Genomic DNA, 15564 nt, shown 5'->3' with positions numbered 1-15564 from the left:
CACAAGCAGGTTGCAAGAAGCTAACTTAGATTTAAACAAAACCCACCCTTCTCCTGATGGCTGCAACATGTATTTATTATACATGGGAGACAACCAGAAGATGTGGGAGGGTGTAAACCATAACATAGAATAGGCTCCTAGTGGGCTTAACTTCATACAAGGTTGTTAGCCCATGACTGGAGGTCTGAACATCTCTCTATAGTTTCTGGGCGACTCTGACAGAATCTGACGGTGTTTCTTGATCCATATGATAGTCGACATCAAAAGCTTTCAAACAGGTGTTCATGTGCCTCCAACACCCTTCGGAGCAAAGAGTTATGTCTATGGAACTTGTCAGATCCTGGAGTTCCGAACTGGCTGTCCAAACTTCCAATCCAATTCTTTGGTTCGATCCTTCCTTTTCTCATGCCTCCTTCCACTTCCACTTGTTTATTGTCATTGTAGTTCCTTCTCCAATCTGGTTCGTGTTCCAAGTTACTTATCATAAGAAAATCATCACATGAATTTAGTAGCACCCTATTTATAGGATAACTTATTTGGATAGCGAGAAACGACTTTACCCAATAGTTGAGCTGTCGTGCACAAGCTCGAGTCATTGGTCTTGGCAGTGAAATAGGCATGACTGTATCGGTGGAAAGGGATGTCCTCATCACTCTAGACATTGATGTAAGTTTCCATGTAACCTAATAGCATTTGAGTTTACGTTTAGTATCAGCAATTAGTTGTCGCTGATAGGATGTGTACCTTCTCTCTTAAGTGATAAATATTACAAAAAATTGATGTGGTCACCCATAAGATGTATACCTTCTCTCTTAAGTGATAGATAATGCAAAAAGTGTTTATTAACCATTACTGAAAGATACGTTGAAAAAAATTCTCCCTTCCTCCCCTCGCACACATACATACTAGATGTGCGCGCACGTATTTGTCTCTCTCTCTCTCACTCTCTCTGTGTATGTGTGTTTGTACGTGTGACGTGGTAGCAAGAAACAATCACTCTCTCTCTCTCTCTGTGATGTGGTAACGAGAAGAACTAATAACTTTGATACAATATTTGATAACATGACACAATGATTATACTCAGACATTCAACGTACAAAGTCATGCAGTTACAATTAACAAGTAAGTTAACGTGCATGCCAACAGCATGTCCAGTTAACAATGCAGCAATTTCCTGATCTCCCCCCAATGCCGCTAAGCAGTACACCGTTGTTGCCCATCTTGACCATGGACTTACTGAAGTCCTTGAAGAACACATCATGGAATACGTATGTTTATACATCATGATCCCTACAGGGAGAACCAGTATATGCTTCTGCTGCAGCAACTCCGATCTTATTCATTTTCGTGGCAGTGGACAAAGCTTTGCGGTCCAGGCGCCATATGGTTGAGCACTTACGTACAGATAATGTGGTTGCATCTTCCAGATATTGATGCAAGTTTAATTTCCATGCAACCCAATAGCTAGCATTTGAGTTTAAGTTTAGTATCAGCCTGTGTAGTTGCCCATAGGTTGTGTACCTTCTCTCTAAGTGATAGATATTCCATAAAATTTCCATTAACTATTAGTACAAACTATGTCGAGAAAACTGTGTCTCACATACACTCCAGATGTGTCTGTTGTTGTTTTTTTAGGGGGGGGTGTGTGTGTGTGTGTGACAAGAAAATCTAGCGACCCTCTCTCTGTGTGACTCTGTGTGTGATATGGCAACGAGAAGAACCAATCACATGATACAATATTTGCTAACGAAACTCAATGATTATACTTGCGAACATACAACGTACAAACTCGCGCAGTTACAATTAAGAATTAAGTTAACGCGTATGGTAAGAGTAATTTTAGTTAACAATATAGCACTTCTTCCTGATCTCCCCCTCGACACCGGTAAGCACGCCGACGTTGCCCATCTTGATCATGGACTCACCGAAGTCCTTGAAGAAAACGTCATCGAACTTGCCGGTGGCGATGCGCTGGACGTACTCCCTGGTAGTGGCGTCGGTGAGGAGCGCGGCATCGGACTGGAAGAGCCCCCGCCGCTTGGCGACATGGCGATAGTAGCTGGTGTCGAAGGTCTTGTAGCTGCCGGGGTCCATCTCGGACAGCATGGCCTTGTCGTCGACGCTCTTGCAGCGCATCCTCAGCCTGTCGGCGTACTCGCTGTCCAGGGTTGGGTCGGTGCTGTACGCGCTGCTGAAGTTGTAGAGCCGGCTGGCGTAAGACGGGCAGTGCGCCGTGCCGAGGGAGTGCGCGCCAGAGAGGACGACGAGGTCCTTGAGGTCGAGTCCCTTGGAAGCGAAAATCTTGGTGAGCAGCGGGACGTCTCCGTTGGCTGGCGGCAGCTGGTCCGCCGCCTCCGTGGCGCTGGACACCTTGCCATCTCGCCTCCCGAGGGCGACCGGCCAGAAGGGGCCCTTGGCAAGTACGACGGCGTCGCGGGCCATGAGGGTAAGAACGTCGGCGCAGGAGACCGTGTTGGGGCAGGCTGCCTCGAGCTTGGCCTTCACCCTGTCCACGGAACCAAATCCCCGGAGGCTCTTGTTCGGCTTGGCATCCCTCTCTGCAAGGTTGCCCTCGGTGGAGTTGAGCAGGACAGAGGCGTCACAGCCCTGCAATTTCAGTTTGAGTGGCGTGTTTCTGTAAGAATTACCTGATGATGGATCAATGAAAATTCCGGTATGCTGAAAACAGAGAGACTTACCCTGACAAAGCAGTCGTGGAAATGAAGCCTTATCAGCGGGCCGGCGAGGCTGGGTGCGGCGGAGATGATCTTCTCCATCTCCTCGCGGACGATCACCTCGACGTTCGGGCATGTCTTGCTGTAGTAGGTGACCTCCAGCTGGGCCTCAGCTGGCGAGTTGCCAACGAGAAGCAGCATGGCCAAAGGCAGCAGCAGCACTACAGAAACCTTGATTGCCATGCTGATGGGTCGGTTTTTGAACAAGTAGAGGATCAATGCTTCGATTATGTGGCTATATATATAGCAAGAATATCTTGCTAAGTACTAGTGATGGATTGTCCTTTCAAGTCCCTGTCTTTATATAGGTGCTGGACTGCTAGTGACTACGTGGAGTTGCGTAAGTTTGTTGTTGTCACAACCTGTTCATGCGTTTGCATCCATGTGCTAACTTCCATCTCAGAGTGTCTACCCCATAAAATAAAAATAATTTTAGCCATATCAAGAGGGCAGTACACAAAACAAGAATATAAACCCCATAACACTATTTTTTAGGTTTTTCGATTTATTTCTCGATTGATTTGCTTTTTAGCTCATGGGGATCGCCAACTGCAACACCTGCCATCATGCAGATTCTACAAACCCGCTCAAAGTAATGTGTGTGTACGTTTGAATGCTCTTAATAGGTTTATTTGTTACACTTTTGTAACATCATAAATTAATTTATCGATCTTTAATTTCAAAACATATACACCTACTATATGAGTGCACTTTTGTACTATCATCATTTAAACTGTTGAATTTTGTAAATATATTCTAATAGAAAAGAAGTTTCCCCGATATTACCTAATAACATGCAACACAAATTTTGTCATTCTCGGTCACAAATAGTTTTGCTATATCTTGGTACCTTCGAGAAGACATGAAAAATGTAAACAAAAAATACTCGTCAAATTTATGTCTTTAAAATTGCATCATTGTTTAAAACAGAAAGAATTTGTGTGGGTCAGGGAGAATGCTTTTAAATATATAGAAATAGTTTTGCGGCTACATATGAAAAATGATACTTTCAAAGCTCAAACAAATAATTTTACCCAAAATTAGAAAAAAAGAATGTCACCGTGAAGCTTAAGGCTCTTAATACTAAATCTGGGAGCTCAATGCATGGTATAATGCGCTGGTATTATGGAACGGCTGGCCTATATGATCATATCTAATGGCACAGGTCATATCTGCATGTGGGATCGGTTGTTGAGAGCTGAGACGCGGCCGCGCCATGGCGTGCATAATGTTGCGCAGCAAGTGATTTACATTCAGGTAGCCGGCCGGGGGAGCTAGCTCTATGATTAGTTTCACATGGGAACAAAAATTCTCCATGCGGTCGTCAACCACGGTGCACTGTAGAGGCTCGTTCGTGTACTCATACAACTTCACATGATGATGGCTAACAATATAATGTCGACGGTCAATAATGCGTATTATCTCATAGGTGCTGGGCAATTGGTTAGCTAGAGCAAGAATGTTCCTGTTAATTAAGTAATCTAGGAGGGAATGTCTTTGCGAGAAAAAAATATAACGAACCCCGGAGAGGCCCGCACACGCATATCATCGTCACAAGGCACAAGTCACGTGAATCTTTTAGGCGAAAATGCACGTACACGGCCTCGATATTTCAAACCCGCAATCTCCAGCCTCGCGTGTAGTTTTCTTACCATCCCACCTATGCATCATAGTGACTTGGTGGGAGATGCTTTCCTTTTGAAGTAACCCATAGAGCACCATTTAGTACCGGTTAAGACACCGACCGGTACTAAATGGCACCCTTTAGTACCGGATGGTTTCATTGACCGGTACTAAATGGCCGTCCCATTTTACTACCGGGCCAAAACACCAACGGGTACTAAATGGTGACATTTAGTATCGGTGGTGTCTTGTCCGGTATTAAAATGGTTTCGGTGACTTTTAAATTTGGATTCGTTACTAAAAATAGCTCCGTGGCAGTTTTAGTACCAGACCAAATTATGTCCGATACTAACCTACGCGATGAAAGGTCACTTTTCTTGTAGTGTTGTATTTATATATATGTATAGGTGCTGGGCTGCTGGTGACTCGGTGGAGTTGAGTAATTTGTTGCTATGGCAACCTGTTCTTGCGCCTGAATCCATGTGCTTACTTCCATCCGAGCGTGGTCTCCTTCATGGAAAAAAAAATTAGGCATTGACGCGTTGCCAAAAATGAAGATATGTTTTAGGTTTTGTATGTGCTAAAAATGAAGCCAAGCACAGAAGACAAGAACAAAATTAAAACCATGTTAAAATTATTTTAGGTTTTGCAGCAATTTATTTGTCGATTGATTTGCTATTTACCTCACTTAGGCATTGCAACCGGCGTGCAACACCTCCTATTACACACATATCAATAAACGCTCTCCGAATATCTTGTATGCGTATATTTGAACGCTTTTAGGAGGTTTATTTGCTACAATTTTGGTAACATTATAACAACTTAATTTACTGAATTTTCCATTTGGTCGTTGCATACAAATTTAGGCACTTTTGTACTATCACAACATATGAACATATTTCATTGAATTTCAAAGATATGTTCCAATAGCAAAAAAATGTTTTTTTACCATACCTAGGTTATAAGAGATATTACAGGTTTTGTCATTAGGTCGTAAATAATTATCATACGTTTCGGTACCTTTGCAACAAAGAACATAAAAAAGAGAAAATAATGATAAAAAATGTCTCTTTTAAATTTTTTCATTATTATTCAAACGTAAAGTATTTGTGACAGAGAAAGTACTTAAATAAATAGCTATATTTCTGCTGCTAATACATAATGAAAGAATAAGATACTTCAAATTAAGAATTCTTTCCCAAAATTAGAAAAAAGACACTTTGTAAGTATCACGTAAAGCGGTCTTAATACTAAATCTGGGAGGTCAATGGTCGTATATGCGCTGGTATAGTAGTAACGGATAGCCTTTTTCTTCATAAGAAACAGCAGGTCGCAATCTGCATGTGGGATTGGTTGAGACTTGAGAGGTGCGACGCGGCTCCGCCGTGGCTTTGGTAGTTGCACGTTGCCGCACCCAATGATTTGCATTCTTCGGGAAGCTCTGATTGATTTCACATGGGAACAAAAATTCTTCAGGTCGACGGTCAATCAGTGTGCGTTGTAGCCATTGGTTCGTGTACCTTCGCGGACGGGTACTACTTCGCATGATACTAGATGGCTAACAAGGTCGACGGGCGAGGCGCATCACATCATTGGTATTACGTCATCGTCATCCTGCACTAGGCTATCGAAGGACAAGTTCTGATCTGGAGTCACCCCAACGTTATACTACATAGTGAACCGAGAGTATGGAGTGAAGACTTGGAATCTGATGCGAGCTACAAGCCAAACATCGTTTTCATTGGCGAATTTGGCTTTTGCTCACTCCTCACAGGATAAGATTCTTAATATACTAACATCTTACTATTACTAATTGGAGAATACTTCTTAAACATAACTGAACCCTCCGCATAAAAAGCCACCTAGAATACTAGATGGACACTCTAAAAAAATAGAGAAATTCTTACAAAAATTATAAACATCCGGCCACCAATCCGACAACTCTAAACATGTATCTAAATTACCCACCTCTGCTATTATAATAAAACCTAAAGTAAACTTTAATCTTCTTGTAAATTACTCACATATACCATTATAAAAATAATACAAATAACCCTCTAAATTTGCATATAAATTATCCAACTATGTCATTATTAAAAGTTAAAGTAACCGAATCTAAATTATATAATTATAAAAAATATTAAAGTGCACCAATATAAAATTCTAAATTACTATTTCTATCATTATTAATATATTATTTATGTTATTGCTTATATAAAAATACTACCCACGATATGTGTCATCATGTATTCATATATGATGGAAGAGATATCAAAAACATACGAAGATGTGATGCAAATGAAATCTATTGCAACTAGATAACGATAAATATGTATTTTAAAATATGTGTTAGAATATTTGATAGATGAAAGAGCGCGTGAGGAGATAGATAATTATAATTATTAACTATAAATCTTATGTTTATATTAATTCTAATTAGTCCGTGCGGAAGCACGGGTTGATAGGATAGTTGATATACTTCTCACTATTATGGGTTAGTATGGTACGCTAACACGTCGTGTTGGTGCAAGTAGGAATCACTACCGGTCAGCGCCACCAATCTGAAGTGATACCAGCTATGACTCTCAGTTCTTTTCAGCTTAAGGAGTGATTTACGCCCTATGGCAGTGATTCAACAAAACAACCAATTTCATAAACTAACCGGTAGTGAAAGCCAGTTCTCAAGTACTAGTATTTAAGATGATCGAGCTATGTATTCTTGTGCACAGACATCCTGACACTGAGGAGTGAGGATTTTTTGCTGAGGGTCATTTGGATTTAATGGTTTTGTTTCCTGATGGACAAGGTGCAAGTAACATAAAGAACTGATTTACTACTCCATGACAATTTAAACTAAAACAGAACAGTTATTAATACAGCCAGACATGCATTGTACATAGACCTCCAATTACAATCAAGTTAGTCTAGTTGACGATGTAGCACTTCTTCCTGATCTCGCCCTGGGCACCGGTGAGCACGCCGACATTGCCCATCTTGATCATGGATTCACTGAAGTCCTTGAAGAACACGTCGTCGAACTTGCCGGTGGCGATGCGCTGGACGTACTCCCTGGTAGTGGCGTCGGAGAGGAGCGCGGCGTCGGACTGGAAGAGCCCCCGCCGCTTGGCGACATGGCGATAGTAGCTGGTGTCGAAGGTCTTGTAGCTGCCGGGGTCCATCTCGGACAGCGTGGCCTTGTCGTCGACGCTCTTGCAGCGCGTCCTCAGCCTGTCGGCATACTCGCTGTCGAGGGTTGGGTCCACGCTGTAGGCGCTGCTGAAGTTGTAGAGACGTCCGGCGTAAGACGGACAGTGCGCCGTGCCGAGGGTGTGAGCGCCGGAGAGGACGACGAGGTCCTTGAGGTCGAGCCCCTTGGAGGCGAAAATCATGGTGAGCAGCGGGACGTCTCCGTTGGCTGGCGGCAGCTGGTCGGCCGCCTCCGTTGCGCTGGACACGCTGCCGTCTCTCCTCCCCAATGCGACGGGCCAGGAGGGTCCCTTGGCAAGCATGACGGCGTCGCGGGCCATGAGGGTGAGGACGTCGGCGCAGGAGACGGTGTTGGGGCAGGCGGCCTCGAGCTTGGCCTTCACCCTGTCCACGGAACCGAACCCCCGGAGGCTCTTGTTCGGTTTGGCATCCCTCTCTGCCAGGTTGCCCTCGGTGGAGTTAAGCAGGACAGAGGCGTCACAACCCTGCAGATTCGAGTTGCATGCATTGGTATGTATCAATACTCAGGTCTACTTGCTGATCATGGAAATTTCACTATACAGCGAACACACATGCTTAACAACGCGACTTACCCTGACGAAGCAGTCATGGAAATGGAGCCTGAGCAGCGGGCCGGCGAGGCTGGGCGCCGCGGAGATGATCTTCTCCATCTCCTCGCGGACGATCGCCTCGACGTTCGGGCATGTCTTGCTGTAGTAGCCGACTTGCAGCTGAGCCACCGCTGACGAGCTGAGGGCAAGAAGCAAGAGTGCCGAAGGTATCAGCATCACCGCACAAGGCTTGACCGCCATGGGATCGATCAACCTTAACTGAGCGATCACAGCAAGAATGTTCTGCTACTAGCTTAGAATTTAGAAATCTAGGATGGAATGACTCGATATGGATGTCAAGGCAACTCCCTGCATTTATAGAGGTTCTGGTTGTGCTGACTTGCTCGTTTTCAGCGTCTGACAACCTGTTCCTGCGTTCGTGCATGTGCTAACTGCTAACATCCATCTCAACATAATCGCCGTCATAAAACAAATTCACATTATTAGTTATGATTTATAGGATTGACGGGCAGCTACAAAATGATCAGGTCAATGCTTCAGGTAGAGGAGGAACATAAACTGCACTGAATGAGGACAGTTCATGTGCGCTCAATATATAATCTCTACTGTCCACCTGGCTACTACAGACAAGGGGATCGAGGCAAATATCTGTTCCCTGTTTCAATTGAAAAGGTCATTCAAATTATGAAGTTGTATACAAAAATTCAGACAACAATTTTACATATTTCAATTGTGGGTCGAAATTGAATGTCTATTTTCACATTAAATCAAATTATTGATTTTTATAATAAGAATCCTCAAGAATACGACTTCTAGTAAGAATCCTCAACTTTAACAATAGTTTTCCAAAGCTTAGTTTAATATTTAAAATTTCAAAACATGATTTTTTTAAAAAAAATTCAATTTGCATTCACTCAATGTGACTGATCCTGCTGCTAAGACCCAGAATTCTCTCTTCCATGATAAATTCAGCACTCACTTTCGTGACTCCCTTCCTCCTCAAGTAGGACGTAACTCAGGATTATTGTACTAGTGGATTGCGCGCGCGTTGCGCGCGCGTAGATCGGAGGTGTTTATTGGTTTAATTATTAATTTGTAATATATGATGGTAAAAAAAGTGTAATGGATCTTAATTTAGATGAAGTCGAATATTCATGTGATGGACCATGTAATCTGTAATGGGCTGCAGTCCATATTAAATGGCCCAAAAAAGAGTATACATTTGGGGGCTCTGTTTCATGAGATGTGCTATGTAAATTGTAATGGGCTGCAGTCTATATGTAATGGGTCAAAAAAAAAGTACATTTGGGAGCTTTGTAACATTCGAGAGGTAAGATATAGTTTAGATTTAGTAGACTGCTATATCAGCTTAATAATAGGTATTCCTCAGTACATTGATTATTTGGAAGCAAATATATGATGCTCGAAATGGGATTAGTGCACGATAATATTAGCTTAGTACACAGAGTGTAGACAGTGCTAGAGTTCTTCAAAGTACAATGACAGCTAATACTTGCAGAATGATTCAGCTATTGTTACTGCTAATCATCACTAAGAGGGATGTGCATCTATACCGCTTTTCTACCAAAGTGGTTTCCCACTGCGGCAATGCATATTCTCTAACTTGGATAAAATAAACTACGATGCATTGTTGCTGGTTGTAACTTGATACTGTAGGAAAAATTTTGGGTATGGCCGTGTTTAGTTCGTAAAAAGTTGGGTGAAAACTTCTTGTAGCACGTTTCGTTTTTGCTCGACAAATAATGTTCAATCATAAACTAATTAGGTTTAAAAAATTTATCTCGTACTGATCAGTTAGTCTGTGTAATTAGTTATTTTTGCAACTACATTTAATGCTTCATGCGTCGAAAGATTCGATGTGATGGGTACTGTAGGGAAAATTTTGGAACTAAACGGGGCCTATAATGTCCAATCATGAATTAATTAGGTTTAAAAATTTGTCTCGTACTGATCAGTTAGTCTTTGTAATTAGTTATTTTTGCAACTACATTTAATGCTTCATGCATGTGTCGAAAGATTCGATGTGACGGGTACTGTAGGAAAAATTTTGGGAACTAAACGGGGCCTATTTTTACCGTCCGATAAACATCGAATCGGCAGTAAAATTGACGTGGGTTCACAGGGGTCTTGTTTGGTTTGGGAAGAATTGTAGAGCTAGTGAATAGTAACAAACTTTGACCACTAATTATGATGTCAAACAAAGTCAGTTTACAAAACCAACTTCAGAACCCCGCGCTAGTGACCCTGAAGAATCTAATGAGCCTTTCGCGATTAGAGAATGGTTACTGTAGCATCACTATAACTAATTATCAATTAATTACCGTCATTAAATTCGTCGCGAAAAGTTACACCCATCCCTAAAAAAATTTTGCAAATAGACTTTATTTAGTGATTCATGCATGCGAGATTTTTTTTTCCGAGATGTGTGCGTGCTAGAATTCTAGTATTGCCAAACAAAGTCAGGAGCTGCTAGGAAGAGGAGCTCGCTGCAGGGTCCGGTGATTTGAAAGTTTAGTGGAGTGAAGCTCGAGGCGGGCTGTTCACTTTACGACTCCACGCCACCACTTCAAGCATGGTGTCAACGCGGAGAAAAGTTGGTGGGCAGTTATTACCTCGATGTGATCTTTACCGTCCGATATACATCGAATGGGCAGTAAATTTTTTGCTGACGTGGACACGCTGAGCATCCACGGAGCCGCGGGGGTCTCATATATAGAAATATCCGGACATGGTAATATCTGACCTAGCGAACGACTTCTATTAGCTCGCATCCTGGCCCTCCGCTCGTTTTTCTCCACCCCTGAGGCCCTGACCCAACTCAAGTGTAGCTCACGTGGCTCAGGCCCAGCTCATATGCTGGGCTGCTGAAGTTCACAATGGCTAGATACCATTTGCTGGGGTTTGTACGTGAGAGCAAAAGGATACGAAGAGAGACAAAAGGACTCCTAAGGATGTTGTATCTAGCCATTGTGAATGCCTAGATTTGACGGATGCATGGTAGCTTTAGGGTTCGATGGCATAGGTGCCTAGCGGAGCCGGCGAGCATGATCCCTCTCCCTCTCTATCGCTTTTTCTCTTTTACATTATTTTTGACTGGTTTTGTGCAAAATCATTTCATGATTTTATGAAAAGTTTTCCAAGATTTATTAGGAATGTATTTTTGCAATATTTTTTTAAAAGAATCTTTACAATCTTTTTCTTGAAAACATCTCTCTATAGAACTGATTGCCACCGGTGTTCTTCCGACTTCGATCCAAGGTTCCCACAATCTTCAGTGTCTGAGGTACACATAGTGCCTCTAGGTATTCTGCATAACTCTAGCATCTTGAAGCTCTGGTGAGCTGATAGAAATGTAAAATCCAGGTAAATTTAAGTTTGTTTTCCAAACTTTTGCAATTTATAGTCAAATTCTTCTTAAGTTGATATATAGCTATAGTGAGGTTTATGTGTTTTAAATTCAGTAATTATGTGTTAAAGCTCTTATTTTATTTCAGTTCAAGGTTGAGATTGTGAAGTAAAAACTAGAGATTGATCATCAGAGTCTGAACAGTAACATGTTGGAGCTCAATATTTTTGGATGAAAATTGATTACGCACATGGTGAAAGTTGCATTGAGAACTAGCTACTCCATCCATTATAAAATGTATGTCGTTTCGTTTTGATTTTTCTAGATTTATAAATTTTGCTATGTAGTCAGACATACGTAATATCTCGGTGCATAGCAAAATCTATAAAATAAAAAAGTAAAAACGATCTATATTTTGAAACACATGGCTTACAATGCTGCCGCAGTGAATGCTTTCAACTCAGACCTGCGTTGTTCACGTTCCACGGGGCAACGTGCTATGGAGTATGTGACAATGCAGGCATGGCGAGGTTGTTGATACGTACGTGGTTATGGAAGGATAATCGAGGCTTTTCCTGGCATGTTGAGCAAGAAATGACCCACTTGTTTCTCACGAAGTTTCTGAGCAAATTTAGCCTGGTCTAGCTCTTACATTGTCCTTTGCACCGTCCGCACACAAAGCCCAGCTTTTTCTTTGATCAAACCGGTAAGCAATGATCATCCGGATGTTCCAAACTAACATTCCCCGGCCGATGACGCGCAAAAGCCAAAGTGGCCACGGTCAACCTGTACCGGCCAGTGCTGCGGAGAACATGTGATCTTTCGTAACGTTCACGTAGGTTACGCCACGACCAGATGCCGCCACCCTAGAATTCCTCCGCGCCACAGGGACATCTATCTCTACACTATCATATACAGCTACGGCCCAAATCATTGGCGAGTCACATGGGGTGTTATTCCCCCTCGATGCATATATTTATATATAATCCCTCAATTATATTTGTATATATATGTAAATATAATAACTTGGCGACGGATAATTGCCTGATGCTGGGTGCTGCTGGCTTTCTCTCGGTGTAGATACGAGCCATGTTAGTGTCGACGCAGCCGTGAACTGGCCTTCATCAGCGCCGCGCCGTCTATCTCTGCCTCTTCTCTTCGGATTGACCAGCTCGCCGGGAGCCAAGCGCTCAACCCCTATCTTCTGCGGGAGGCGATTACCTGCTGAGAACTTGAGATGGCAGTTAGCACATGGCTTGCGGACGCAGGGACAGGTTGTCACGCCACAGCACACGCAAGTCCGGCTTGGAGAACCTGTATAAATGCATGGTGTTGGGAGGACATGTCCATCCATCCGCATTGCAGCGTCCATCTATTGCAAGAACATATATTCTTGCTTGATCCACCATAAACAATCTGAGCAATCAGTTGGTTATGGCGATCAAGCCTTGTGCGCTGCTGGTGTTTCCTGTGGCCCTCCTGCTGCTCGCAGCAGGCGGCTCGCCGGCGGCGGCGCAGCTGGAGGTCGGTTACTACAGCAAGACATGCCCCAACGCCGAGGCCATCGTCCGCGAGGAGATGGAGAAGATCATCTCCGCCGCGCCCAGCCTCGCCGGACCGCTCCTCAGGCTCCACTTCCACGACTGCTTCGTCAGGGTAAGTTGTTTCCCAGTCAACACCATGGCATAGTAAACATTTGTTTTATCCAGCATGTACATGTACTGTTTCGTAGTACATTGATGGCAGTATAACCGGGGTCATAACAATGTGCTTACAACTAAAAATTGCAGGGCTGTGACGCCTCTGTCCTGCTCAACTCCACCGAGGGCAACCTGGCAGAGAGGGATGCCAAGCCCAACAAGAGCCTCCGTGGATTTGGTTCCGTGGACAGGGTGAAGGCCAAGCTCGAGGCTGCCTGCCCCAACACCGTCTCCTGCGCCGACGTCCTCACCCTCATGGCCCGCGACGCCGTCATGCTTGCCAAGGGACCCTCCTGGCCCGTCGCGCTGGGGAGGAGAGACGGCAGCGTGTCCAGCGCAACGGAGGCGGCCGACCAGCTGCCGCCAGCCAACGGAGACGTCCCTCTGCTCACCAAGATTTTCGTCTCCAAGGGCCTCGACCTCAAGGACCTCGTCGTCCTCTCCGGCGCGCACACCCTCGGCACGGCGCACTGCCCGTCCTACGCTGGCCGGCTCTACAACTTCAGCAGTGCCTACAGCGCGGACCCAACCCTGGACAGCGAGTACGCCGACAGGCTGAGGACACGCTGCAAGAGCGTCGACGACAAGGCCATGCTGTCCGAGATGGACCCTGGCAGCTACAAGACCTTCGACACCAGCTACTACCGTCACGTCGCCAAGCGCAGGGGGCTCTTCCAGTCCGATGCAGCGCTCCTCACCGACGCCACCACCAGGGATTACGTCCAGCGCATCGCCACCGGCAAGTTCGATGACGTTTTCTTCAAGGACTTCGGTGAGTCCATGATCAAGATGGGCAACGTCGGCGTTCTCACCGGTGCCCAGGGTGAGATCAGGAAGAAGTGCTACATCGTCAACTAGAGTATCGATCAGCTTCTTGCTAAAGCCTTGATTTTTAGTTGTAACTGCATGAGATGATTGGGCACATGCCTTTTTTGTATGGTCATCATCACTGTATTGCGTTGTTGTTGTAAATTCATTCTTCTTGCTATGAACAGTGGTTTTGCTTGCCAAATTAGTCGAAGACAAATTAGAGTGTAATTGTGTAAACATTATATATTTCATATACAACGGAGAATTAGTTCACATACTTATAGCATATGTCTATAATTCTATAAAAGAGCCAGCGACTTTGCACATAATTATAGAACATCTAAATTGACCTTGTGCTAAAAATTAGGATGTTTTGATTATAATAATGGAAACAGTTCCCAGCCTATGTATCAAGTATTCCCTCCGTCCTCATATAAAAGGGGTATCAAAGTATTCAAAATTTATTCTCAAATATAAGGTATTCTACGCACATTTATACATTTTTTTCAATTAATTCTTCTGGTTTGGTTGATTGGTGGGTTAGTTGAAGTAGGCTTCTTGTTGTGCGATAGCCATTAAAACAAACTCAGGTTACATGCATCTTTTGCCACTACACCTAATCTATAATGAAATATCTAGGATGCCTCGTATTTCATAAATGTACACAAACTTGTTGCACAATAAAAATGAGAGTTCAATTCAAGAGATAAAAAAACGAGCCACAGGATGGTTGCCACAAAAACTAGTGCGATGTTTTTTTAAAAAAATTTTACATTGACATACCTATTACTCCATGACAGCAGAAAAGGGATTTATTTATTTTAGTTACGGTGCAATCAACACATTCAAATTTTAGCTATCGGGGGCTTTGTAATATTTTGATTTAACATTTGAAAGAAGTTTCACAATATAACTTTGCTCTATATTACAAACGCTATCAATGAGCTACTAGTAATCAAAACATTGTCTTAATTACTGTATCGCACCGCACCGTACCACAATACTAAATTACCTTTGCACGTTGGCTGGGGCAGATTTGAGCCTGGTACCACCGGTCCCACATAACTGCTTCCGAACTCATACTTCATGGCCCAATTAGTAACTCTAAGGCCAGGCCCTAGATGTCTACGGTAGCCACATAACAGCGCTGACGCGGATCTCCAAAACGGGTTCGCCCCGACGCGCCGGTGCCGCCCGTGCCAACCCATCACCGGCCGGGCGAGCCGCCGGCGAGCCATGGCCGGTCAAAGTCCGGCCGGCCATGGTTGGCCCGACCTGGGGCCTGTTGACCGCGGGCCCCACTGGTCAGTGACTCCTGTAGGTCTGATAAATGGTTATTTTTTGCTGAAACTTGTAAGTTGCGAATAAAATCTAGGCAAAATGTTAAAAATGTAAAACCGGTTTTATTAGCTCTGTTAGGCCTTGATCTTTTGGGGAAAAATATATGTGCTTGGAAATTACTTGTTTACCCTTGATAGAATTTAATTTGTGCTTAAGATTGTTTAGTTAGTTTCTGCAGTTCTGTTAGTCCAAAAATTATGAAATTTGTG

The 15564-nt window shown here is 43.6% G+C and overlaps 3 protein-coding genes across 3 annotated transcripts; 1 reads left to right on the top strand and 2 right to left on the bottom strand.

Annotated features, from left to right (window-relative positions):
- Positions 1-1642: 1642 nt before the first annotated feature.
- LOC112890039 (peroxidase 1-like) lies at positions 1643-2992 on the bottom strand. Its single transcript, XM_025956863.1, has 2 exons — positions 2700-2992; positions 1643-2607 (listed from the first exon to the last, which is right to left on the bottom strand). Exons 1-2 carry the CDS (start codon positions 2916-2918, stop codon positions 1840-1842), a joined length of 987 nt encoding a protein of 328 aa, XP_025812648.1. The 5' UTR covers positions 2919-2992; the 3' UTR covers positions 1643-1839.
- Positions 2993-7171: 4179 nt separating this feature from the next.
- Positions 7172-8450, bottom strand: LOC112889919 (peroxidase 1-like). Its single transcript, XM_025956723.1, has 2 exons — positions 8159-8450; positions 7172-8050 (listed from the first exon to the last, which is right to left on the bottom strand). The coding sequence occupies exons 1-2, from the start codon at positions 8375-8377 to the stop codon at positions 7283-7285; spliced, it is 987 nt and encodes a 328-aa protein (XP_025812508.1). The 5' UTR covers positions 8378-8450; the 3' UTR covers positions 7172-7282.
- Positions 8451-12873: 4423 nt separating this feature from the next.
- LOC112889856 (peroxidase 1-like) lies at positions 12874-14291 on the top strand. The gene is made up of 2 exons (XM_025956637.1): positions 12874-13160; positions 13295-14291. The coding sequence occupies exons 1-2, from the start codon at positions 12939-12941 to the stop codon at positions 14060-14062; spliced, it is 990 nt and encodes a 329-aa protein (XP_025812422.1). The 5' UTR covers positions 12874-12938; the 3' UTR covers positions 14063-14291.
- Positions 14292-15564: the final 1273 nt, after the last annotated feature.

Source organism: Panicum hallii, chromosome 4 (assembly GCF_002211085.1).
Source record: "Panicum hallii strain FIL2 chromosome 4, PHallii_v3.1, whole genome shotgun sequence".
Lineage (NCBI taxonomy): Eukaryota > Viridiplantae > Streptophyta > Magnoliopsida > Poales > Poaceae > Panicum > Panicum hallii.
The sequence above is the reverse complement of the archived record's forward strand: the minus strand, read 5'-3'. Positions and strand labels throughout refer to the sequence as shown.

What these genes read in the sequence shown, in the direction of transcription:
- LOC112890039 (XM_025956863.1), bottom strand. Translation starts at nt 2,918, where the DNA reads ATGGCAATCAAGGTTTCTGTAGTGCTGCTGCTGCCTTTGGCCATGCTG. An exon ending in TCCACGACTGCTTTGTCAGG is followed by an intron (nt 2,608 to 2,699) that starts GTAAGTCTCTCT and finishes CTGAAATTGCAG; the next exon opens with GGCTGTGACGCCTCTGTCCT.
- LOC112889919 (XM_025956723.1), bottom strand. Translation starts at nt 8,377, where the DNA reads ATGGCGGTCAAGCCTTGTGCGGTGATGCTGATACCTTCGGCACTCTTG. An exon ending in TCCATGACTGCTTCGTCAGG is followed by an intron (nt 8,051 to 8,158) that starts GTAAGTCGCGTT and finishes TCGAATCTGCAG; the next exon opens with GGTTGTGACGCCTCTGTCCT.
- LOC112889856 (XM_025956637.1), top strand. Translation starts at nt 12,939, where the DNA reads ATGGCGATCAAGCCTTGTGCGCTGCTGGTGTTTCCTGTGGCCCTCCTG. An exon ending in TCCACGACTGCTTCGTCAGG is followed by an intron (nt 13,161 to 13,294) that starts GTAAGTTGTTTC and finishes TAAAAATTGCAG; the next exon opens with GGCTGTGACGCCTCTGTCCT.